Source organism: Primulina eburnea, chromosome 13 (genome assembly GCF_022965805.1).
Source record: "Primulina eburnea isolate SZY01 chromosome 13, ASM2296580v1, whole genome shotgun sequence".
NCBI lineage: Eukaryota > Viridiplantae > Streptophyta > Magnoliopsida > Lamiales > Gesneriaceae > Primulina > Primulina eburnea.
This window is the reverse complement of record NC_133113.1, coordinates 27,696,818-27,724,195: the sequence shown is the minus strand read 5'-3', so window position 1 is coordinate 27,724,195 and position 27,378 is coordinate 27,696,818. Positions and strand designations below refer to the sequence as shown.

Sequence of the window (27,378 nt, the reverse complement as noted above, 5' to 3'; positions counted from 1 at the left end):
GTAGTTTGGGATAGAGAAGAATTAAGAATTTAGTTGCAGAGGTGCTCCTAGTTCAAATAAAATTCTTTTATTTTTCTGATTTTTTTATAATAAAAAATCAGTTAATGGTTACCGATTTTAATTCTATTCGGTTTTGATTGTTTTTGTAAATAATTCAGTCTGTTCGATTATGCAAAAAAAATTGGTTTGGTTGAATGCTCACCCCTATATATGACTGATTTTAGATTAAATTAAATATTAACTTTGGAGATTGGAGAAGAAAAGTGAGGAAGCTGGAAAAAAAATGACAAAGTATGGGCTGCAACTCAGGGTACAAACTCAGCATAAAAAACAACCCCCAAAACCGCCAATTCCTACACTACTTGGTTTTGAAGATGACGATGATGATAATGTTGAAAGAGAAATTCTGCGCCAAGCCTGCAAAAACAAGTCTCTCAAAGATGTAAGGCTTGTGTATATGCATGAAATATAACACGACTTAATCTATACATTTTTTTATTAGTAGAATTGCAGATGTAATGAGCTTTTTTCTTTTCATTTGTATGAAAGGCTGAAGAAAAGCATAAGAAGGCTCTTGAAGAAGACCCTTTGGCATTTGATTATGATGGAGTATATGATAAGATGAAGGAGAAACAAGTCCGTCCCAGAGAGCAGGATCGACAAGCTAGAAAGGTGTGTTTCTTCTTTGATTAGCAAATGAGGAATTCATATTTTGGTATGATGCTTCAATGAGAATGTGAGAGGGTGATTGGTTGTTGTCTGACAAGTTTTTATTCCTCTGAGGTAAACTTGACACACTTTTTGTGTCTCTATGGACTCGTTAGCAGCAATTGTCTAAAGTATTTCTAAAAGTAATTTTGTGAGTTATCTAAAGATAAAGTATGTCAAAAGTACAAGGATATGAAGTTCTAGCTCGCATTGTTGATATCAATTAGGTAAAGGATCTGAGTTTGTTGGTTATTTATTAGTAAGAAGAGCGACTTGATGCTTAAATTCATTATTCCAAGTAAATACTCAAGCCTTCGTCTGTTTGGATTTGCAGCCCAAGTATATTCAAGCACTAATGGATAAGGCAAAACAACGAGAAAGAGAACATGAGGTAATTTATGAGAGAAAACTTGCTAAAGAAAGAAGTAAAGATGAACACCTCTATGTAGACAAGGATAAGTTTGTTACTGCTGCTTACAAAAAGAAACTAGCTGAGCAAGCTAAATGGATGGAGGAGGAGCGGCTTCGTGAAATGAGAGAGGAGAAGGAACACGTAAGTTGAACTTGCTTTTTATGTTTTGTGGATCTTTGTTCCATTAACTTATCATTTCAATAAACTTCTCTAGTTTGGGACTTAAGTTTGATAGAAGCACTGATGGTGAAGTCTTTTCCTCCCGTCGCCTTCTATTTTATTTTTATTTTCACAGTGAAACCCATTGCATTTGTGCATGTAAAGTGATGTTTGACGTGCTTTACATTATTAGGTTACCAAGAAGATGGACCTCAGTGACTTCTACTTCAACCTAGACAAAAATATCGCATTTGGTGCTGGAGAGGTTGATTCGCCAAAGCTTAAGAAACAGTCTGAAGAGGTGGGTGTTCTATCTGCAGCTGAAGTTTCCCCCCCAGATACTCATTAGAATCCAGAATCATCAAGCTTGGTGTTGAGGCATCAAGTTGAGACTGTAGAGAATCTTTCTCCCAATCAAAAGCTTGAACGAACCTTTGTGCAAACTGTTTCTGATACTTCCACGCAAGATGAAGTTGTGGACAAGCCATCAGCTGCTGGTGACCAGCTGAAACCCGATCATCACAAAAGAAGCGAGGATTCACTTGTTGCGGCTAAGGATCGGTATTTAGCTCGAAAGAAATCCAAGGTTCAGTATTAAGGTAATATGTAAAGCCTAAGAGGCATACATTATAGCCCAAGTTTAATAATTATATTGACAGTTAAATATTGGGCTTCGTTAATAGGAAAACGGCAACATATGAAGTCAGTTTGTTCTTCAGTTGGTTTCTCGACTTTCTTAGTGTTGGTGAACTTTTGGATTATTTACTATTCGGAATTGTGCTTGTAAAGTTTTCGTTCTCATTATATGGTTCAATGCCAATTTTTCCAGTCTTACAAGACTTGAGAGTTCTCTTGTATTCTATTCTGGTAGTAAAATCTTGGGGAATTTTAGTTCGTGTATCCAATGTTAAAATCTGTTGATAAACACGTCCCTACTTCTTTGTAAAAATAGACTTTACTGAGTCAAGTAAATCCCAAAATTTTGGTGGCTCAATGTTCTTGATAGAGACAAAAATATAAGGACTCGGTACCATTCCACGAGTGTTTCAACTACTGCCTTTTAGGAAGTTTCAGGGACTTGCTAGCTTCTTCTATGGCCATAACTGGTATTATATGTTGAAGATGACAAATTATTTTTCCATATTTGGCTAGAAGGCCCCTGCCCATAACCTCTTGGCCGGCACTCTGCTGTGGTCTGTCTATCGATGAAGATATATCCAAACCTTGCCATTCTTCATCTCTACGAAATCCTAATTTTGATCTTCGATTATAATTGTATGTCACGCGATTTGTAACAGATGAATGGCCCCGTGTTCTAGAACCTGTATTTGATCTCGAACTCGATACTCTTGGGGCATGTTGAGTTGGAGTAAGTTCACCAATTACTCTCCTAGCAACCTATTCGGGGAAGTTGCTGCATCTTTCAACAGGAAGGGTGGTCATGGATGATTTGCCTCTGCCTGTGAATCCGGAGCCAGCCCCTTTGATTATAGCATTAGGGCCGTTAGGGACATAGAGAAACTAACTTTTTCTTCTTTTCAGAAACACAATTTTCACACAGGTGAAGATCAACAGATTTTATTTTTAGTATTTTCCCATTCGATAAAAGCATCATCCCCTTTCTACTCATTTTCCGAGTATGCAATGTTTCGAATCTGATTTGGAACAACTACCAGCAACAACAATCATATCTCTGCAATTTAAAGTTATATATACGGAGTTTCAGTTTTATTATCACGTGCAACAACAATAGAACTTTTTTGTAATCTCCCACACACCAGCACAAAACATGATATTATTCCCCTCATCGTCAAGCTTTCCCACCGAAATTAAATTTTACATCAAATTCTGTACATATATCACATTTTGTATTTTCCACACAGCCTCGTTGACATCTTCAACGAATACATCCAATATCCACAATATCCAAAGCTTCTTCGTCAACGAGATATACATTATCATAATTTTCAATAATTTCATGATAAGGAGTCGTATGAAAGGACACGCCCAAATCCAAAATCCCAGAATCTATAGGACTGTCAATAGACAAAAGTAAAAGAACCTGAATCTCATCAGTTGTGTTCATAGCGTTGTTCTTGTCTCTCTCTTTCTTTCGTGACGTACAATTCTTTTTCACATGACATTGTCCCACACAGTTCCAACACTATATTTTTTCCAGATCTAGAATTACTTCTATCGTTCTTTGATTGTGATATGCCTCTTTTCTGACTAGAATTTATGATATTCCTTCTACCTCTACCTTCAATATTTAAGGAATAACTTGATGCCGCAGTTTCGCCAGAATCAATTCTACGAACATCTTCAGCACGGGTGTCACAGTACGTTCTTTTTTATAACAAATTTAACTCTCTTTTTTAATGATGATAGAACCAGCAAACATCTACCTTTCGATGTGTATTGAGTAAATTATCGAGCTAATACGGTAACATGCAAATCACATTATTCTAATAATCACACAAAGCAAGCATGGATGATAGGCTCATATGAGAAAATGTTGATAAAAGAAATCAAACACATAGACATTGACCAAACTTCCATCTCCTCGGCCACCTTGAGGGGTAAATTTAAACCTTTTCTTACTTCTATGCATGCATAATTGTCTTACATTGAAAAAAAACTCATTATAAATTCATTAAGATTTCACAAGATACACAATCTTATCTAAATTTAATTGCTAGATTTTATCCAATCTTAACCAACGTAATTAGACTTATATGGAAATACACTTTGTGAAAATATAAGAATGATTGGCCAAAATATTCTTTCACGCGCACAGTTGGGTGCAAATCAAGAACTCGATTTGCACTGAGTCCGTCCATCAAGGGGCAAAATTTCCTACGAAAGAAATGCATGAAACTCTTATGAGCTTCACTATTTCTACTAATTATATTTCTCTAAAGAATAAAGGAAGATGAATCTAATTAATATATGCATGTCATGAATTAAGAAACAACAAAGAAATTATGGAATTAATTAATCGTTGGTAAATCAGGGAAGGTTCGATCATGGGTGTGGGGGCAGTGCCCACACTCAGGATCAAGGGTTGAGATTCATATCATGGGGAATAAAAAAATTAAAAAAAAAAAATTGGGTCAGAAAAAATTCTGACCCTTGGATGTATCCCTGCAGGCAGTGCCTGCAGGGGTAGGGTGAAATAATCCGTAAATCAGAAACATCAAATTTCCAGTGTACACTCCAATGATATTATCATCCAGTAATTACACAAAATCTATTTAGAAAGATTCAACGTCACCTCAAATTCCAACCCGACAAGGCCTTGGCCCCTCAGTCAGCCCGCCGGGCCTTCCGTTGCTGGGGATCCCGACAACCAAATTCCCGCAAAACACCTTCAAAATATTCCTACTCATCCAAGACTTGGACTCGAAGTTAATCCAAGAAAGCAACCTCAGATCGAATCCGACGTTTGCATTCTTGCCAATCTCCCCATTGATGCCATCCACCAAGGGCTTCTCCACGAAACTACCATCACCTGCAAACTTCGCCACCAGAGGTGTCTCATTTTTTCTCTCTTGTGAAAATGGCGAGAGAGAGGTCTTAGAAAGCAACTCAAGTTTGTAATAGACGGCGGTCTCGACGTGATCGTAGGAGAGTGACATTTTGCTGTTGGGATTCCGTGCTGTGAGATGGATTTCGGAGATCAAGAACACGCGGGATTCGTTGGTGAACGTGAAATTAGAGAGGGAGAACGAATCGACCTGGAACTCGGGTAGCTGAGGACGGAGAACGAGCCACACGATGAAGGTGGCTGTGCCGAAGATGAGGAATAGTCCTATCACAAAGGCGAAGATGCAGCGGAGGCAGGAAGATCGTTGCACGGAGTCGGGTTGGGATACTTGATAATATTGTTGGTGGTAATAAGGGTTGGGCTGGTAATTGTAGTAGCCATTAGGAGGAGGAGGACCGGCGGCGGCGGCGGCGGGAGGGCCATTGTGGGTGGGAACGGAATAGCCAGTGACCGGTCCATGGCGGTCCTCCATGGGAATAAATCTACCGGAGATTTTTGCGTTAGGAAGCGAAAGTTATGGGATTATGCATGGGAACTATGTTTATAAATGTAAAACATTCAACGCTCATTTTCCTACGTTACATTTATTGTTCCAAATTTAGTGTTGAAAGAATTACTTGATATCTCGTATAGCATAATTTTGTTTACTCACATTGAATTTTATATAGTATCACACAATTTAATATAACATATGATATATAATATATGAATAAATCTTTGATATAACATAAATATTTGAAATGCATTTTTTAAATTTAGCTATTTCTAATATTTGTAATTAAATTCCTTAGATAAGTGAACTCCAAGCTAGCTAGGAGCTCCAACTCGGGAAGTCAGACATCTAATATTGAATTGTCGAAAATAATCAGCAATCATTCTTCAAAAATATATTCTTTCAAATTCTACATTTTTCAACACGATCAGAATATTTTTTTTAATAAATTCACAAAATATTATATGATTATATAATTATTTAACCAAACGATAATGTTTTTCAAAATCTCACTGATCATTAAAAAATAATATATAGCAAAACAATATTTTGAATAATGTCGAATATTACAAAAATAATTAAGCTATTGTCACTACATTTTTAAATTAATTTTTCAGCATTTATAAGTCCATATAATAGTTAAAGTTACCGAGGAGATATAAAAACACTTTTAAATAGTGAATAATGTCAAATATTATAAAAAAATAATTAAGAATTAATAGAAAAAAAAAAAGATGACGTATTTCTAATTTTTCAATTGTAATTTAGAATTTATGATTCAAGTTTTGAAAAAAAATAAAATTAAATAATTTATTCTGTTTACTTAAATGTTTTCTCAATTAAAGTTTTCTTGAATAATTTCCATCAATTGTTGGACTTAATTTATTTAAGAAAAATTTCAAATTCAAACTTTATTATTTAGTTAAATTAATGTAATATTAGTTGAGTCGTGATATAAATAATCTTGTAGGATAGAGCGTTTGTCTTTTTACCAAAAGTTATAACTTGTGGTAACAATGTTTAAATGTTAACTCAAATCTTTTAAATCTGTAAAGTAGCTCAAGCGTCACGTTTCGATTGCTCTATCCAGTAGGGACAATTATTATAACCCAACAATTGCACTCTTTGCAATTAATGAAAATCAAACTCGTGACATTGGCTCTAATACCAATTGTAAGACCATGCATATATTACTTTACCAAAGGTATAGCTGATGGTAATGATACAACTCAAATATTTTAAATGGTATAGTAGCTCAATCGTCATGGTTCGATCGATATATCCAGCAAGGACAATTTTTACACTCCAACAATCTCACTCCCATAATTACACTCCTTGCAATCGATAAGAATCGATCTCATGACTTTTGCTTTGTTATATACCAATTGTAGGATCATGCACTTGTCATTTTACCAAAAGTTATTACCGGTGGTAAAGATGCAACAACAAACTAAAATCTTTTAAAACAATAAAGCAACTCAAAAATCACGTTTCGATTGTTTTACCTAGCATGAATAATTATTGTATCTAACAAATCTGATACAGATGTTACTATATTCCAAAATTTATTTCTCTAAATCAAATATATTCTCACCAATAAAATAATTTCATCGAACACAAAATAATTTTAATATAATAATAATAATAATAATAATAATAATAATAATAATAATAATTTAAACACAAATATTAATAATTGAGGTGACAACCATATGCACCCACCTATGCTCCATTAAGTTACAATCATATTAATAATACAAAATGAATTGGTAGGCATAACTTAGTTAACTTTGTAAGTGAGTAATATTAAATAAACAATTTTTCTATTTTGAAATGTGGAAATAGTTTTTTTATGTATATAAATTCATCATTATATAATGATAAATTAATTAATACGTAGAAAAGAGGAAAAATTATTTTTTATGTATATAATGTCATCATATACAATGAGATATTAAATAATATGTTGAAAAGAACAAACAAAACATCGAATCAATATTCGATGATTTCGTAATAGAATAGTTGTGGGGACCCGGACGCTAATCATGTTCTTAATCATCATTGGGACTAATTAATCAATTATAATAAACAGGGTCTAATTTTTTTTTTTTAAATAATGCGGAACACAGTGACATAAAAACATATATATATATATATATATATATATATATATATATATATATATATATATATATATATATATATATACACACATCTCAGCATATATATAAAAGTACAAGTATTGTATCACATACATTCATTCTACTAAGGTTTAACAACTAATGTCAAGTGTCCAACCCTATCTCTAATCCAAATCCAAAGCCGCCACTCTAATCACGATCTCTCTTCATCTCCTCAACCCTGAACCTGTCCCACCTGTTGTCATGTACACATACAGACAAGACAACAGCCGGATAATTGCGGTGAGAATATAATCCCAGTATAAATCAACGAAACATGCAATCATATAAACAAATATAAAGCATGTAACAAGTAACAACAATATGTATCAAAATCTGAAACATAACTAATATCAAACTGTCGACAATACTCGTAGCTACACCATTTAGACTAGACTCAATCCTAGTCTAGGGATCCCGGTTTCCAGAAGTTGGCATTCCTATATCAACCAACAGTAATAGAAAAGACTCCAGTTCTATCCACGTCGATAAGGTATCGATCACCAGTAATAGAAAAAAGTCTGATTCTATCCACACCGATATGGTATCGATCACCAGTAATAGAAGGAACTCTCATTCTATCCACACCGATATAATATCGATCACCAGTAATAGAAGAAACTCCAATTCTATCCACACCGATACGATATCGATCAACAGTAATAGAAAAAACCCAAATTCTATCCACATCGATAGCCAATCCTCCGGTGACAGACTTTGGCTCTAACGCCAATAGACTATCTTGTAACATCGTGCAATGTGCCCGTGACGATCCTGCTACTATTAGGCACTTCTGTTACAAGATTACTCGACTAATACCTGCTATCTATATATCAAGAGAACAAGTAATCTGATACCTGCTATCTATATATCAAGAGAACAAGTATATCAATCAAATACATGCAAATATCAATGCAATAAAATAAAGTATGTGATTTCGGGAAACTCAAGTCTAAATTGACTCAAGTCGATCTCCCAATACCATATTGACTTATACCTTTCGTTTGCAGTTTCGGTCCGGAGCAATCCCAATTCTGAACTCAAGACTGTCTTTGTAAATCTGAAAGGACATATCGGAAATATTAATATCAATATTCCATTCTCAAGTCAACACTGAATCTGGTTAATCTGGATTTAATTCAAAATCAACGGTAAAACGGTACAATCTCAATATCCCCGTCAATACAACATCACCAGATAACAGTTATAATCCATAACCAATATCCAATATAATCTATAATCCAGTTCCAATTCAAATCTGTTCGGTATAAATCAATATACCCTAAAAATTCATAACAATTTCATAATCAGTCTGTTTCTTAACCTGACTTCGATTCTATGATGTCTAACATGTCAAGAACATCATATATCAATCCTATTCAATTCTAACAACATCATAATTTCAAATCATATCAAAACGTAGTAGAACTTACGTCCAGTTGTAGCCTGCGTTGATATGAACACAGTACTGCAGTCAGATTCAAAATCAGACGGACGGATTTTGCACAATCGCAATTCTAAGCTTCAAGTATAATTTTCCCCAAAGTTTCCCTTCGATTTCGTTTTTCTGAAGCTTTAAACGTATGTACATATATATATATATATATATATATATATATATATATATATATATATATATACACACATACACGTACATGCAGCAAGGCAAATGTCGCATCCTTCACGCAACACGTCTCGCGCATATGCGCGACATCTACCGGCGCATATGCGCGAGACCATATGTCTCGGCGCTTGATGTGCACAGTGCCTCGCGCATATGTGCGCCCTCATTCGGCGCATATGCACGAGGTGCTCAAATTTCTGCCCAACTCTCTACCACCCTCGCGCACATGCGCGAGTTCAGGTCGCACATATGCGCGAGGTTCTCTGGACATCTCGCGCATATGCGCCCTGCCAGGCCGCGCATATGCGCGAGAGCTTCGTCCTCGCACATACATATTTTTATATCGAATTCAAACCGTGTCCCGATTAATCCTCTTATAATCATGTCAAATTATAATTCAATAATTACAGATTATTAGGATCAAATTCTCGGGAATTACAATAATGTTAATACAATCATAATTTGTATTATGTTTGTAACACAACTGGAAATTGGATAACAAAATATATATGAAATCCCAATTCTGAACTCAAGACTGTCTTTGTAAATCTGAAAGGACATATCGGAAATATTAATATCAATATTCCATTCTCAAGTCAACACTGAATCTGGTTAATCTGGATTTAATTCAAAATCAACGGTAAAACGGTACAATCTCAATATCCCCGTCAATACAACATCACCAGATAACAGTTATAATCCATAACCAATATCCAATATAATCTATAATCCAGTTCCAATTCAAATCTGTTCGGTATAAATCAATATACCCTAAAAATTCATAACAATTTCATAATCAGTCTGTTTCTTAACCTGACTTCGATTCTATGATGTCTAACATGTCAAGAACATCATATATCAATCCTATTCAATTCTAACAACATCATAATTTCAAATCATATCAAAACGTAGTAGAACTTACGTCCAGTTGTAGCCTGCGTTGATATGAACACAGTACTGCAGTCAGATTCAAAATCAGACGGACGGATTTTGCACAATCGCAATTCTAAGCTTCAAGTATAATTTTCCCCAAAGTTTCCCTTCGATTTCGTTTTTCTGAAGCTTTAAACGTATGTACATATATATATATATATATATATATATATATATATATATATATATATATATATATATATATATATATATATATATATATATACATACATACACATACACGTACATGCAGCAAGGCAAATGTCGCATCCTTCACGCAACACGTCTCGCGCATATGCGCGACATCTACCGGCGCATATGCGCGAGACCATATGTCTCGGCGCTTGATGTGCACAGTGCCTCGCGCATATGTGCGCCCTCATTCGGCGCATATGCGCGAGGTGCTCAAATTTCTGCCCAACTCTCTACCACCCTCGCGCACATGCGCGAGTTCAGGTCGCACATATGCGCGAGGTTCTCTGGACATCTCGCGCATATGCGCCCTGCCAGGCCGCGCATATGCGCGAGAGCTTCGTCCTCGCACATACATATTTTTATATCGAATTCAAACCGTGTCCCGATTAATCCTCTTATAATCATGTCAAATTATAATTCAATAATTACAGATTATTAGGATCAAATTCTCGGGAATTACAATAATGTTAATACAATCATAATTTGTATTATGTTTGTAACACAACTGGAAATTGGATAACAAAATATATAATAATTAGAAATTTAACTTTAAAAACATTATAATTACCTAATGAATTATAAGTGAAATCACTTAATTATTGAGCTATTATTTATTTAATTATTAATTAAATCAATGATTTGTCAACATTTAACAATTCTTATCATATACATAAAAATATCAATAGTTTCATAAATTTTTTGATATTAACTAATAAAAATAATTTAAATACATAAAAAATTCTTCGGTTCCAAAAAAAAATTATTTTATAATATATATATAGTGCACTTACTCGGGTGTTAAACGGTTGGGTTGTTAGGTTCATGATTTCAGGGAGGTGTGTGTATATCTGCTAGTGTGGTCTCATATCTTTTAGATATCAGTTTTACTATTTTCCTATCGTCGGCTTTGTCCCTAGCATAGTCAATATGTAGTGACCCGTTCCAGAATCACCTACTAATCAAAAACTAAGCATGCAATTAACCTAATAAACAATAATCAGAGATAACAGCGGAAAAAGTCAACAAAAATACCGATTATACAACTCAATCGAAGTCTAGAATAACTCAAAATAAAAATACCCAATACAACCATATCGAAACAAAACAATACCGATAAACTAAACCAACCAGCTACTCAACGTCCTTCTCCTGCTCCTCCTGAGCTGTCCAACCTGAGGCCTGCCCCGTGGGAATGGAGTGTCCAAGAATAAACAAAACCGAGGACGTGAGCGATAAGAACGCCCAGTACAAAAGTATGAGTATACAGACCTATATGAAATGCACATGCTATGATATGATACCAGGGTAGTCAAGAAACAGGAGTCACAAAAGGATCTCAACAATGCTCAGTCTAGAGGCGCCAAGTGGATAGTGCCGCGCGGTCCAACCTCTGGGTCACTGCATCCACTACAAGACAGACGTGGACCTAAAATGTCCCGGACCACCGAAGCCCTCCCGACCCGTCGGCCACTGTGTACTCTCGGTGTCCATGCGTCCACAAGACAGGGCTGAGCGGCCCCAAGATATAGCTTATCTCGAAAGAGATACAGCTCAACAGTAAAGGCTATCTCGAAGAAGATACGGCTCAACATGAAATGCAACGTGCAGTAATAAACGTGACATAATAGCATGCATCATATGACATATATCAATGCACCACATAATCATGCAACACATATAAGAATGTATACTCAACCAGGATATCTCGGATAGTACTTTCGTACCTCTATCACAGCAATCCTAATTCACTGGAACAACCAGACAACAGGTCTAATCCAAGCCTATTCATCAAGTGAAAACCATCACTAAACTTATCTACCAGACTTAACTAGATAATCCTGAGATAAATACTGATAAAATTCCAAACCTTCGTCCGTCGCTAGCCCGCTGATGCCGCTAGCTCCCAACTAGAGCACAGCTCTGCTACAAGACCAGCAGCTCCCCGCTAGTGCCCAAATCTCGGAACAAGACTAGAACCTGTCAGAAACGACTGAAATGCTATGGAATTCTCTGAATTGGCGAGTCAAAATGAGGAAATCCGACCACTATTTATAGGCCATGTTCGGATCGTCCGAACCCTCTTCGGAACGTCCGAACTCTTACGTGTCCATTGGCTCTTGACAGCTCATGATCGGATCCTCCGATCATACACTTCGGACCGTCCGAACATGCACGTGTCCAGCTGCTCTTGACACCTCATGATCGGATCCACCGAACCTACACTTCGGAACGTCCGAACTCCCACGTGTCGATCAACTCTTGACACCTAATGATCGGATCCAACGAACTAACTTCGGACCCTCCGAACACTTCGGTGCTTCCGAACCATCTTCGGTCCGTCCGATCATGATTCGGTCAAAATTACACCTTAAACCTTCTTAATCACCAATAATCCGTTAATTACCCAATTTGGAATTCGGGCTACTACATTCTCCCCCCCTTAAAAAGATTTCGTCCTCGAAATCTAGGCAAGAGAATAAAACACCATTGTAATACACTGCAAATATTCTTTATTACAACTGTATAACAATTACATCCCAGGCTGATCCTGGTTCAGCGCAAAAACCTGACCTTGGGCACGAGGTCGAAGATTCGAACTACCCACTGCCTGACCCTGCCTTCTCTGCTGAACAGTCGTCTGGGATCCAGAACCAGATCCTGCTCCACCTCGCAACTGAGGACAATTCTTCTTAATATGCCCCATCTCTCCGCACTGATAACAAGCTCCTGCGGCTACTCGGCATTGCTCCGATGGATGGTTCTTCCCACAATGCACACAAGCATCCTTCTTCTCACCAAAGCGAACAACACCGCTAGACCTTGATCCAGATCCAGAAGAAGAAGAACCAGATTTCTTGAAAGACTGAGGTCGAGGGCTCAAAACACTCGGAGGTCTAGAAGAAAGAATAGCCCTACCACGCTGGAGACTGATCTCTGCTTGACGACACCGGTTCACCAACCCATCGTACGAAGTAGGATTATCACAGACAGTGACTCGATCAAAGATCTCCTGATTAAGGCCCTGGAGGAAATGATCATACTTGGCTTCAGAACTGCCACTGATATGAGGAGCGAAGGGCAACAACTCGAAGAACTTCTGCTGATACTCATCAACAGACATACTACCCTGCTTCAGATTCAGGAGCTCAATCGTCTTCGCCTGGCGAAGAGCTGGAGGAAAATACAGCTGCATGAAAGCTGCACGGAAATCGGCCCAAGTCACCCTACCCTGGGACTGGACTATCGGCGCAGAAGTCGATCGCCACCACTTGCGCGCACGTCCCTCGAGAAGAAAACTAAGGGTCTCCATCTTCTGCTCATCGGTGCACTGGAATGCGCGAAAACAACTCTCCATGCGCTCTAACCAATCTTCCGCATCATCGGGAGTCTCACCGCCAACTAAAGGCTTAGGCCCCATCTGCATGAAACGATGCATATCGAAACGCCTAGGACCATCCCGACGATGACGATGCTCACGATGACGTCTATGATCGTCCTGGTCACCCCATCGACCTACACTCCCCTGACTACTCCCGTCACCAAAGTGGTCAGCCATTGCTACAACATAGAATGGGGAAACTAGTAAATTGGTCAACGGAAATCCCAAAACAGAAATCTATATCCCAAAATCGTATGCATGCTCTGATACCATAAATGTAGTGACCCGTTCCAGAATCACCTACTAATCAAAAACTAAGCATGCAATTAACCTAATAAACAATAATCAGAGATAACAGCGGAAAAAGTCAACAAAAATACCGATTATACAACTCAATCGAAGTCTAGAATAACTCAAAATAAAAATACCCAATACAACCATATCGAAACAAAACAATACCGATAAACTAAACCAACCAGCTACTCAACGTCCTTCTCCTGCTCCTCCTGAGCTGTCCAACCTGAGGCCTGCCCCGTGGGAATGGGGTGTCCAAGAATAAACAAAACCGAGGACGTGAGCGATAAGAACGCCCAGTACAAAAGTATGAGTATACAGACCTATATGAAATGCACATGCTATGATATGATACCAGGGTAGTCAAGAAACAGGAGTCACAAAAGGATCTCAACAATGCTCAGTCTAGAGGCGCCAAGTGGATAGTGCCGCGCGGTCCAACCTCTGGGTCACTGCATCCACTACAAGACAGACGTGGACCTAAAATGTCCCGGACCACCGAAGCCCTCCCGACCCGTCGGCCACTGTGTACTCTCGGTGTCCATGCGTCCACAAGACAGGGCTGAGCGGCCCCAAGATATAGCTTATCTCGAAAGAGATACAGCTCAACAGTAAAGGCTATCTCGAAGAAGATACGGCTCAACATGAAATGCAACGTGCAGTAATAAACGTGACATAATAGCATGCATCATATGACATATATCAATGCACCACATAATCATGCAACACATATAAGAATGTATACTCAACCAGGATATCTCGGATAGTACTTTCGTACCTCTATCACAGCAATCCTAATTCACTGGAACAACCAGACAACAGGTCTAATCCAAGCCTATTCATCAAGTGAAAACCATCACTAAACTTATCTACCAGACTTAACTAAATAATCCTGAGATAAATACTGATAAAATTCCAAACCTTCGTCCGTCGCTAGCCCGCTGATGCCGCTAGCTCCCAACTAGAGCACAGCTCTGCTACAAGACCAGCAGCTCCCCGCTAGTGCCCAAATCTCGGAACAAGACTAGAACCTGTCAGAAACGACTGAAATGCTATGGAATTCTCTGAATTGGCGAGTCAAAATGAGGAAATCCGACCACTATTTATAGGCCATGTTCGGATCGTCCGAACCCTCTTCGGAACGTCCGAACTCTTACGTGTCCATTGGCTCTTGACAGCTCATGATCGGATCCTCCGATCATACACTTCGGACCGTCCGAACATGCACGTGTCCAGCTGCTCTTGACACCTCATGATCGGATCCACCGAACCTACACTTCGGAACGTCCGAACTCCCACGTGTCGATCAACTCTTGACACCTAATGATCGGATCCAACGAACTAACTTCGGACCCTCCGAACTCTTCGGTGCTTCCGAACCATCTTCGGTCCGTCCGATCATGATTCGGTCAAAATTACACCTTAAACCTTCTTAATCACCAATAATCCGTTAATTACCCAATTTGGAATTCGGGCTACTACACAATATTACTCGTTAAGATCTGGTGTCACTATTTTACGGCTCATTTAACCAACCAGATCAAGCGGCACAATGTCAACAACTTGACGCATAAGAACTTCTCAGGAGGTCACTCATCACAATACTACTCTCACTCATACACGCTTAACCCAACATTCTCCCTCTCCCAAGAAGTATAGAAATATGCTTCTTGGGAAACTTGAACTCATGACCTGGCTCTGATACCAATTGTTATGATTAAGCGTTTACCACTAGGCCAAAAGCTATAGCTATCAGCCAAGACATAACATTATTTCTTTATACTTGTGACAGCGCAGAGTGCATCTACTTGAGTAATTGTTGCAATGAAAGTTGCATGAACAAAACCGCAATCACGGAATAATTCAATTAATATTTTAAATTTAAATGATTTTTTTACGAATAATATTTAACATATTTAAATATTTACATATGTACGAGATGATATTTTTAAATTCATATTTAAAAATTAATTTGTTATAAAAGTGATATGTTTATATATAAAATAAAAAATAAGATAGAAAAATTAAATATCCATTAGCAAACCAATTTTAGTAACAACAAAAAGAATCATTGGTAAATTGATGAATTCAATATGCATTAAGTCCAAAGTCATTTAAGATGGATAATGAATTACACAAAAAAAAAAAAACCCATTAAAAAATTATTGATTTAATTTGTTAACTTAAGTAAACAAACGTATATTAAAAATTCATTTAAAAGTCATATATTTATATGAATGTTAATTACACATTAAGTAAATATTAATTTCAGATAGAGTATACACCAGGATGTCGGAAAGATCACCATGGATCACAAGTTTCTTTAAAAAGAACACATTTCATCCACATGTAGTATGCATGGTATTCTTACCTTTAAATGGAGTAGAGAAAAGAGCTGAATCACGATTTTTATACAATTGATGCAATGAAAGTTACATGAACAATAGACGTGAAAGATAATGGACAGCGGCATCTATGAAGCCCGTCCATTCTCGTCAAGCAACAGTCCTTTGAGACTTTTCGCTAACCAGATTGCTGTATCTCTTGGCGAGACCTTTTCCTTCCCAAATGGCTTCAATACCACATTAAGTTCTTCTAGTCTATTTTGCTGAAGCAAATCAGCGGACAGTTCTAGTAGACCTTCAAGAGCATCAGCCCTTTGCCTGAGAGAAGAGACGTCTAAAACTTCCCTTTCTCGTGTTTCCCCCTGTGTAGGACGAGCTATGGGATTTTCTAGTTTGGAAATATCAAGATTAGGGGCTGTAGGAATGGGATTCGTGTTAGCCACACCTATTTCCTTTGTGACAGAGTTTTCGAACAGATTTGAAGAGGAGGCAGTATTTACGGAGGAAACCACAGCATCGGTGCAAGAAAATGAAAATGGATCGTTAACATCAAAATCATCCCTGGCCATATTTATCAGCTTCCTGAAGTTCATGTTTTTATCCACATTTTCTGATACCAGATGCTCGGTTCCCACTCGGACACTACCATCATGTATCACATTATCAGAGGCAGGTAGATGAGTGTTAATTGGTTTTTCAACAACTGCATCTTGCACATTGTCTGGAAACAAACTTTTCTGCATTGGTGAGAAATGAGATACCGTCAAGGAGGAATAATCTTCTGCTTGGTGAACTAGTTCCTTCACCATGAACTTGTCATCACCCATGGATGAAATATCACACAATTCATGCCTACTGCTGGGAGTGATTGATGGGGCTGTATCTTCTTCACACAGAAGTAAATCTACAGATAAAGAAAATGAGTTCTCTTTCAGTATAGTGGAATTCATTTTTTCATCACAAGCATTCACATCTGGAACATCGTCATCCAAGCGATTTTGAATTGCTTCATAACATATGACAGAGTCATATTTATTCCAGTGACTGGTCTTGGGAATAATTTCCAAGACCTCAGAGTATGATGAGGAAGAGGTGGAGCAGCTTGGTCTAGACTCGGCGATTTCAACTTCAGTGCGTAGCTGATGACCGATTTGGCAATTAGTTGCTAGTTCCATAGGGTCAATCCTTATTCTTTCTGAGGTAGAGGGATCATACTGAAAGATTTCCAAATTGGTGGGTTGCACATGATCGTGAAGTATCTGCTCTGACAGACTAATAACAGGGGATGCTGTATCATTACAGACCTCTAATCCTTGAAACAACACCGAAGAGGATGCAGAATCGCTGCTATCTGTCTGCATTTTGAATCCTTCATGCTTCCTCCTATGCTGCCTGACTTCCGGTGAATCACGTGAATTGCAGTTGTATGTAACTGGTTTGGTAGCTTCAGTATCCTCCGCATCACTAGAACAAGCCTTTATGTCATTATTCATGACATTTGGAGAGTCACATCCTTCTTGCCCCATTCTTCTACGTAACGAAGGCCTTCTAGCCAAGGTAGGAGGTGTTTTTTGTCTTGGTTTTGAAACGAATCCTTCTTCAGCAACTGGCTTTAAAGGACCCAGGGGAGGGACCCCTTCATATCTAACTTTGATAATCTTCGAGGGGTTTTCCACAACAAGTAACTATAAAAGATAGGTTTGTCATAAAAAATAAAGCTCGGAAACACTTTACTACAGAAAAAAGAATTGAAACTTTTAGTACCTGTTGCTTCATAGAATCTGTTAATTGCATTCTATTATTTGAATCAGAGTTGGGCTTCACTGATGCAGATGGAGGTGTCTCTGCAATGGCTTTAAGACCAGCCCGAATGCTACCTGGTTTGGTGAGCCTTGGAGATGCTTCGACATAAATTCTTCTGGTGCTAGCTCCACTAACTTTTGAGTGGTTGCTTCTAATAGGAGAACTGCTTTCTCTGATATTTTCGTCCTTCAAAGCCATCACACTGGTTTTAATCGTCCATGGCTGCTTAGGATCACTACCATTTCTTTGTTCCTCTGGCAGTTGCTTCTGACCATCAGGCTCCTTGGTTTTCAAAGGCAATGATTCAGTTTCTCGCGCGTTGCTTTGACTTGGTGTCAAGCTGTCTCTCTCGCTACAAGAACTGTTGCTACTTAGGCTTTCAGACATATTCTTTCTACTCTCACGAGATTTACAAAGAGGTTTCTTTGGTAACACAGCAGTAGCTGTATGGTAGGATGGACGGTACTGGTCAACATAGGGCTGGAGATACGGGTGTTTCAGAAGTTCAGATGCCTGATAAACATTTGAAATCAAATAATTAGACCTTCTCCAAAAATTAGTTCAGTGATTTGAACGACGTCTGAAGGTTCATACACTTGACCGATGTTCTGGATTTTTTCTTAACATGCTTTTGATCAATGTTTTCCTGTAATATAGAACACATCTGAAATTAATTTCAAAGTACACTTGTGCAAAACTCGTAATGTAACATCTGAATAATCATAATTCTAGCATTTATAATCAAAAGGAAAATGAAATTTTTATGAATTTAGAAGAGCTAATAAATCAAATGTCTCAACCATAATGATTTAATATAATTACGGTTACATAGACACATCGGATTGACTTACAAGACTGGGGAGTAACAGGGAGGCAAAGAACCCATAGATGATCTGTTAATTTTGCTTATTAAGCCAGCCATGTCCTGAAACATGCATTCCCAGCTATTAAGCTTATTATAGATGTAATAAGAATTAACTGGAATAAAACACTGAATAAATTTAGAGGAGAAAAAATAATGAAACGAGGTTGTGAGATGTTACAAAAGCCTTGAATGCAGGACGATGAGCAGCCATTTCATACATGCAGCAACCTGATTTACAAAGAAAATTGTGCAAGAAGGGAGTTCATATGGCAGTAACATGATTCGGCTAAGGGTAAAATCATTTCCAGAGTTACAGAATGCCCACAAAATTTAAAAAGGGTTAACACTACCTTGGGTATCCTCCCACAAAAAAAGCTTTGGATTTTAAATTAGTATAATATAGCCTTAGAATTCAGTTAGACTTGTTTGATGTAATCGAAGAAGAGTAATGAACATTGGCATACCAAGGGACCAAATATCGGATTTAAAACCATAAGGAATATCAGCAAGAAGTTCTGGACACATGTAATTGGGAGTTCCAACAACCTGCACAGAACAACAAGCTCCACTTCACAAGCATAATTTATAAACTTTGCCAAGGGAATGGTTTGCATCATAATTATTTACCGAAGAAGCCAAATCTTCTGCTTTCAAAGTTTTGGCAAGTCCAAAATCACCTGCTCAAACCAGAATTAAAAACTAAGGGATTATGTCATACTAAGCCATATCCAAACTTTTTTTTTATTCAAAGATTGGTTAGTTATTCAAAAACCTTCATTGCTTGGCATCATATCGATATGAATAACAGGAATTGTTTAATGTAGCCTAGATATTTCAGATTGATTATTCTCATTTTGTTGAAAACTTGTGTTGTTTTAAAATGATAAATGAAGAATTAAGAATTTCAAACCGTGGTTTGAGAGAAAACGAGTATTTCGGAAAGAAGTTTAATCTTATTCATAATAAAATAGTGCACTGCTTATTTATACATGACAAATCAATTGATAAGAAACTTAATCTAATCTAACCTTAAACTTTAAACTTTAAACAATAGATAGAATGTCATATGATAAACTAAAGACCAGCTTGAACGCAAAGTCTTCAAATGTGGGTTGAAATAGAGCCTTTGTTGAGACATCTGCAACTTGTGACTTGCTAGGAACGTAGTTAACTTTCAAGATTCTCATTCTCAATTTTTTCACTGATTAAATAACGATCGATCTCAACATGCTTAGTACGATCACGATGAACTGGATTACTGGCGATGCTTATAGCTGTTAGGTTGTCACGCTTTAGTTTGATTGTCTGATGTCCTTCCAATTTCAACTCAGTCAACACTCTTTGGAGCCATATTCCTTCGCAAATCCCATTGGCCAATGATCAAAATTCTGCTTCTGCACTGCTTCTTACCACCACTGTTTGCTTCTTGCAACATCATGTTATTAGGTTACCCCAAACAAATGAGCAATACCCAGATGTAGATTGTCTATCAGTAGAGGATCCTTCCTAGTCTGCATCACTGTATACTTGTATATCTCTTGGGGTGCTTCCGCAGAAACACAAGCCCTTGCCAAGGGACACCTTTAGGTACCTCAATATCTGAAGAACAGCTTCCATGTGTTCCTCTGTTGGAATGTTCATGCACTGACTTACAAAGCTTACAACAAATCTAATATCTGGTAACAATTATGTGCTTTGATATGGCCACTTCCATTCCCAAGAAATATTTTAAGGGTCCGAGATCTTTCATCTTGAATTCCTTTGAAACCAATCGCTTAATATAAGTGATTTCCTCTTTATGATTTCTAGTTAAAAAAATATCATCAACATAGACAATGATAACATAGATTCTATCTGTGTTGGAGTGTTTAACAAACATAGTGTCATCTGATTGGCATTGAAGATACCCATTGTTTTTCAGTTCTTTGGTGAACCTGTGAAACCACGCCCCAAGTGATTGTTTCAGGCCATAGAGAGATTTTTTCAACCTATATACCTTGTTTACAGTGTATTCTGACTCAAATCCCGATGGCATATTCATGTAGATTTCCTCGTCCAAGTCCTCATTTAAGAAGGCATTCTTGACATCGAGCTGGTATAGAGGCCAGTCTAAATTTGTGACAATGGAAAGGAGTACACAGACTGTGTTCAGCATAGCTACCAGTGCGAAGGTTTCTTGATAATCAATCCCATATCTCTGGGTATATCCTTTTGCTTCCAGGCGTGCTTTAAACTGCTCGATGTCCATCAGCTTTGTGCTTAACTGTAAAGAGCCATTTGCTACCAACTACACGTTTTTCGGGGAAGATATGTTATCTGCCAAGTATTGTTCTTTTCAAGGGCTCGGATTTCATCAACGACAGCTACTCTCCAATGTGGATTTTGATCTAAATTTACAACAAAAATACGAAATGCAATGTATAAATGATCAAATGTGACAAAGTTACTTATCGGATGTTGGGTGAATGTTCTGACCCCTTTTCTCAATGCAATAAGAAAATCACCAATTCATATGTGTTTTGTGGGTCAGAGCTCGGCGTACCTTGAGTGTGATTCAGAGAATCTGACGTCAAGGAAGTACTCTTTGTTGACTGATCATGTGTCTTCGTGAGCATTCCCAAGCTGAAGTGGTGGTCTTCTCCGAGAATAGATATGTTCAAACAGTGGAATAGGATTTTCAGGATTAGTCCGAATTTATCTAGTACGGTTGAGGGAATTAGGTCATTTGGGGGTTCGTTCTAAATGGCGATGAGTTCCAAATTCGGATTCTGAGGTTCGTTCCTAACACTCTCCCCCTGAACCGAGGAAGGTGTAAAGAAGGAGTTGTCTCCATGAAAAGTGACATCCATGGAAGAATAGAATTTTCTGGTGAAAGGGGAATAACACTTGTATCCTTTCTAATTAGGGGAATAGCCAAAAAATAGACACCCAGAGGAAGAAAATCAAGCTTGCCCCAATGTTGGTAATGAACATGTACGAAAGCTGTGCAACCAAAAATGCGCATTGGAATGTGATGTAGTAGGTGGGAATTGGGGTAAAACTCGAATAATGTTTGAATAGGTGTTTTGAAGGTAAGGACACGTGAAGGCATTCTATTGATAAGTCAAGTGGCAGTGAGGATGACGTCACCCCAGTAATGATGAGGGACATGACGAGAGAACAACAGGGATTGAGCAACCTCAAGGAGATGAAGATTTTTTTGTTCGGCGACACCATTTTGCTAGGGTGTGTCAATGCCAAAACTTTGATGAAAAACCCCTTTATTTATCAGGAAATCACCTAAGACAAAGTTAAAGAAATCTTGAGCTCTGTTAAAGTGGGGGATCTAAATAATGGTTGAGAATTGTGTTTGGATCATGGCATGTAATGATTTAAATATCGAGGAATTTTCACTCTTCTCCTTCATCAGGAACACCCACGAGAGACGCATATGATCATCTACAAATAATGAAACCAACGCGCTCCGGTTATGTTTTTGACGCGCAAAGGACCCCAAATATCACAATGAATTAAAGCAAACGGTTTGGATGGAGTATATGATTGTTGTTTGAAAGTGTGACGCAAATGTTTGGATAGCTGACACACATCACAATGAGGGAAAAATGAACTTTTATTATCAAATAAATGAGGAAACACTTTTTGAAGGTACATAAAGTTCGGATGTCCCGGTAGAAAGTGCCACAAAAGAAGTTCACTATTATATTTGGACTGAAAAGTAGAAACGGGAACACCAGGAATAGAAGGCTTTGAGACGAGTTTCATCTTGAGAAGGTACAGGCCCTGACAATAATCAGCACTGCCAATCGTCTTTCCTGAGGCTAGTTCCAGAAAAACACAAAAGGTAGATGAAAAAATAGTGGTGCAAGTCAGATCTCGATTCAACATGCTAACCGATAACAGATTGCAATGAACGATAGGGACAAACAAGACATTATTCAAGTGCAAAGTACATGACAAACATACGGAGCCCGACCCGAGCACCTTTGTGCAAGAACCGTCTGATACCCGAACCGATCGAGAGACAAAAAAAGGCAGCATGATGTAAACAAATCCAACTAACCAGTCATATGATCCGACGCCCCTGAATCAACTATCCCCGGGACCACGACTGTGAAAGAACATGGTGGGAGAGAAATGCATCGGAATTATCACATTGGACAACAGTACTTCCTAATCCAATGTCACTATTTGATGGCACCTAGGCCCGCTCGCAGAATAACTCTTGGAGGACATCCAATTGGGCGCTTGTGAAGGGCATTGACTCGGTGGAAGAAGGATCGGCAACTGAGACAGTAGCATTAGCCCGACGTTCTCGCACAGGCTTCCAATCCGTGGGCTTGCCATGAATCTTCCAGCAAGATTCGATGTTGTGATTAGGTTTCTTGCATTTTTCACACCAAAGTGGTCCGAGAACGAATCATCCTTTCGTGGATATAGACCAATGTCCATCCCGAGTAGCAGAATGCGCAGAGTCAAGTGGGAATGATGGGGCTTGGCGCTGTAGAGTGATGGCAGGACCATCAGAGGTTGCGGAAATATGCTAGGGAGAACCCAGCATCACCGTGCAATAATGACTTTCTTCATGTCTGACCACCGAGAAGGCAGCGCGGAGGCTTGGTGATGGCTTTGTGATCAGAACCCGACCACGGACATCATCGAGATCTTGATTTAAGCCAATCAGGAATTTGAATACACGCTTACTTTCAACAATTGAGCGATAGAGTTTCTCGTCCTTGGTGCATGTCCAATGAAATTCTTCGAGGAGATCAATTATCTGCCATAGTCGAGTCAAGGCAGAGAAGTAGTCCACAACCGATCTTTGGTCCTGGCGGAGATCGTGCACAGTTAATTCAATGGCAAAAAGAGCACGGCCATGTTATCTTTGCACAAGTATGTGTCACTGACCGCATCCCAAATGTCTTTTGCAGTTGAGTAGAGGATAAAATTTTCGCCAATTTCAGGCGTCACTGGATTAATCAACCAAGACATGACTAGGTTGTTTTCTGCCTTCCAAGTTTTGAATGTGACATCGCCCAAGTCAGGTCGTGTTGCACTGTCCAAGAGGTGATCTTCCTCGCCACGTCCACAAATGACATAAGGATAGATTGTGACCAAGCCAAAGAATTCTGGCCTGTAAGTTTGTGGCAAGTGATGGAGAAAAGAGAAGCATCGCCCATGATTTGGGTCGTGCTCACCAGCGTTGATGAATTGGCAGTCACCGGCGTTGATGAACTGGCGGTGGCATAGGCCGTACCGTACTTCGTCATTGGCAACACTCGCGCTCTGATACCATGTGGTTTGAGAGAAAACGAGTATTTCGGAAGGAAGTTTAATCTTATTTATAATAAAATAGTACACTGCTTAATTATACAAGACAAATCAATTGATAAAAACTTAATCTGATCTAACCTTAAACTATAAACAGTAGATTGAAAGTTATCTGATAAACTAAAGGCCCCATCCTTATTTTAAATTCAAATATCCAACACAAACCAATAGCAAAATTTTTAAATCGAAACACAAGGCAAAAAAACAAATCCAAATTACCTAAACGGACATCTTGATCTTTGGTGAGAAAGATATTGGAGCACTGCCAAGAAAGTTCTGTCAAGATTAATGCGAATAATCATAAAGATAACAAAGAAACTAAGACAAAAAATTGCATCAAGTCAGATTGATACTTTGAGGTCCCGGTGTAGAACAAATTTGGAATGCAGATACTCGACAGCCAATAACAATTGAGTGAACCACTTCAACAGTTTCTGAACAATGTACATGATTAACACATTATTGACAACTACCAATCAGAAAATGTATGGTTAGCTGAACACATGAGATGTGTAATCATATCTATTATTCAAAGTATATGTACAAGTAAGAGTTACATGGATAAAGAAAATAATGAGACAATATTCTAATGGAAACAACTCAAACCTCCTCAGGGAAGTACTGCCCATTTGCTTTTTTCATTAGTTCGGCCCTGAAATATCAGCAGCGCATAAAACAAAAGAAAGAAAAGACAGCTTAAAAAACAATAAATTGCACTACCCAATCAAATTATCACCCAAAACTCACATGTCACCTCCTTCACAGTAGCCAGTTACTATGCAAACATAACAACCCTGCTTTGGGATTGGAAAACAAAGAGATCGGGAGGAAAATAAAAGAAGATTCTGAGACAATAGTGAAACTAGCAATTAGAAGCTTCGAGACCACTCACCTTTTCAACCCAAGCTTCCTTGAACTCAAGGATGTAAGGATGTTGCAGCCTCGCAATTAATGCCATCTAGATTTTTGCATAGAAAAAAGGACCCTTTACATTTTTTGTCAAGTACTACACCATTAACAATATGCATACTAATGACGATTGCATAAAAAGGAAGAAATCAGCAGAAAAATTCCAACTTGAGAGATGAGTATAAACTAAACAATGAAATTGTACTAAGAAATTTGTCAATTTTTTATCTAGAGATCAATTGTCATTACACCAAAATAACTAGAACAATTGCTTTAACTAAGAAGAGATGTCGATAGTCTCACAACAAAAAAGTAGAATTAAGATAACAACTAGCACAAAACAATTCAATCCTTAGAATTGAAGCAATAACATTAGTTAACCTCTTCATGAGCTGATCTCCGGCATCTTTCAATTTGTCGAGCTAATCGAATTTTCTTAAGCACATACCTGTGTTACATTCCCAAGAAGTACAGGAAGAAAATAAAAAAGTATGAGGATGACGCATTAAAGAATTTTACTGCAAAATTTTGGATACGAATAAAATGAACTTTTTCATTGCAGGTCATACTTTTTCCTTTCCAGCTTGTGATGTACCAAAATAGCTGCACCAAAGGCTCCACGTCCAATCTGCTCCATGATGTCATACTGGTCCATTCTTGACTCCATCAGCAACAAATCCCGAGTCCTAAAGCACTGTATCCACTATATTCTACCCTTGTTAAGCATGCATCTAAAGAAATGAAAGGACCCCAAAAAAGTAATCTGGGTTACTATACTCCCTGAAATCTCTCTACATCAACTCCTTATAACAGAAACCCCCAAAAAAATTAATCTTGGATCCTCTATTCTGAATTGTATCAGAAAACCAATTGCTGCAATAAAATCTGAAGCAAGATATTACACTTGAAAATGTAACTTGTATTCAAACTAATCTCAGACATTTCCTCTGCCTCTTCTACCCATTTGCAGATCCATTCCAAGAAAACACCCATTTACAAAAACTGAAAAAAGAGAATACAAATAAACAAAAATGCCCACCAAATTCCTGAAATAAAGCAATAACGGAAATCGTTGAAATGCAATTGACCTGGCCTTCTGGGCACCCCAGAAATGAGGATATCTGGAATGGGTTCGATCAAAGAAAGCAAAAGTAGGCCTAAACTCTGTGTTTCTACAGCATTTTTTTACAGAAACAAATTGTTCCTTCTCTTAATTTAAAAGTAATGGGCAAGATGTGTATAGACCAGCTCGTTTAATTATTTTAATTTAACTTAATTAGGTTAAAAGGGTGTTGGTTCGAGCTTATCATAGTTAGTGAGTAGGGTAGGATGATGGTAGATTTATGTTACAACTACCAACCAAATTTCCTTATACAAAAAATCAAATTTGCATATTACATTCTAAAAAAATTAAACTCACTTATCTTTTAAGAAGTTTTCAATAATAAAATATACACAAAATCTCAGACTAACGTAGAATTGTTTATTGCATGTAACAGACTCCCAACTTAAGAGCTTAGCATTAGAAACAAGTTCCTTCTCTGAAAGTGAATGTTTTTAGCAAAGTTTGAATGAAAAAATTTGGATCTTTTTTGGTGGTTTTGACTCCTATTAGCAATTTGGTGATTGGCTCAATTTGTAAACGATTAATGATGTTTGGGTCGCACCAAAATATTGAGATCTCATTTATGGATACTAAAATGGACTCCGTATGGTTAATATATATACAATTTTAGTATGTATAAAAGAGATTATTCCATCCTACCCCTGCAGGCAGTGTACATCCAAGGGTCGGAATTTTTTCTGGCCCAAATTTTTTTTTTTTTTTTTCCATGAAGTGGAATCTCAACCATTCATATGGGGTGTAGGAGCAGGATCGAACGAACCGTATAAAAGTTAGTTGATGTCACCCGGGCGAAATGGTCGAGTCGGGTCGAGAACTCTACCGGGTAAACTATCAAAAATTTATAATGAAGGAAACTGAGCAAGGACTATATCGGTGATGAAGATATATCTCTGCAACATGGCTTCAGCTGTAACCTGTAAACAAGGAAAGGAACTCGTGAATGGGCGTCGGAAGGGTGTCCGGCGTGACCACTCCGATGCTTAAGTCAGCAGGGTACTCAAGCAAGAAAACCAATGTAGTCCGACGTGACCACTCCGATGCTTAAGTCAGCAGGGTACTCAAGCAAGAAAACCAATGT

The 27,378-nt window shown here is 38.0% G+C and overlaps 3 protein-coding genes across 6 annotated transcripts; 1 reads left to right on the top strand and 2 right to left on the bottom strand.

Moving 5' to 3' along the window:
- The first annotated feature begins 227 nt into the window (after window positions 1-227).
- LOC140809289 (uncharacterized) lies at window positions 228-2,121 on the top strand. The gene is made up of 4 exons (XM_073166867.1): window positions 228-442; window positions 550-672; window positions 1,043-1,261; window positions 1,473-2,121. Exons 1-4 carry the CDS (start codon window positions 284-286, stop codon window positions 1,626-1,628), a joined length of 657 nt encoding a protein of 218 aa, XP_073022968.1. The 5' UTR covers window positions 228-283; the 3' UTR covers window positions 1,629-2,121.
- Window positions 2,122-4,015: 1,894 nt separating this feature from the next.
- Window positions 4,016-5,362, bottom strand: LOC140809929 (NDR1/HIN1-like protein 26). The gene is made up of 2 exons (XM_073167709.1): window positions 4,554-5,362; window positions 4,016-4,135 (listed from the first exon to the last, which is right to left on the bottom strand). The coding sequence occupies exon 1, from the start codon at window positions 5,296-5,298 to the stop codon at window positions 4,555-4,557; it is 744 nt and encodes a 247-aa protein (XP_073023810.1). The 5' UTR covers window positions 5,299-5,362; the 3' UTR covers window positions 4,016-4,135; window position 4,554.
- Window positions 5,363-16,216: 10,854 nt separating this feature from the next.
- LOC140810148 (serine/threonine-protein kinase Nek5-like) lies at window positions 16,217-26,463 on the bottom strand. 4 transcript variants are annotated; one of them, XM_073167990.1, is made up of 15 exons: window positions 26,263-26,463; window positions 25,744-26,176; window positions 25,556-25,622; window positions 25,158-25,223; window positions 25,013-25,059; window positions 24,872-24,917; window positions 24,619-24,699; window positions 24,485-24,527; window positions 19,565-19,614; window positions 19,402-19,483; window positions 19,116-19,165; window positions 18,924-18,997; window positions 18,667-18,718; window positions 18,034-18,585; window positions 16,217-17,954 (listed from the first exon to the last, which is right to left on the bottom strand). In XM_073167990.1, the coding sequence occupies exons 2-15, from the start codon at window positions 25,839-25,841 to the stop codon at window positions 16,398-16,400; spliced, it is 2,865 nt and encodes a 954-aa protein (XP_073024091.1). In that variant the 5' UTR covers window positions 25,842-26,176; window positions 26,263-26,463; the 3' UTR covers window positions 16,217-16,397. The 4 variants fall into 4 exon arrangements, with proteins under 4 accessions (XP_073024091.1, XP_073024094.1, XP_073024092.1 ...); XM_073167993.1 differs by lacking the exon at window positions 26,263-26,463 and having other exon boundaries at window positions 24,485-24,541; window positions 24,872-25,223; window positions 25,744-25,804; XM_073167991.1 differs by lacking the exons at window positions 25,013-25,059; window positions 25,744-26,176; window positions 26,263-26,463 and having other exon boundaries at window positions 25,556-25,627.
- Window positions 26,464-27,378: the final 915 nt, after the last annotated feature.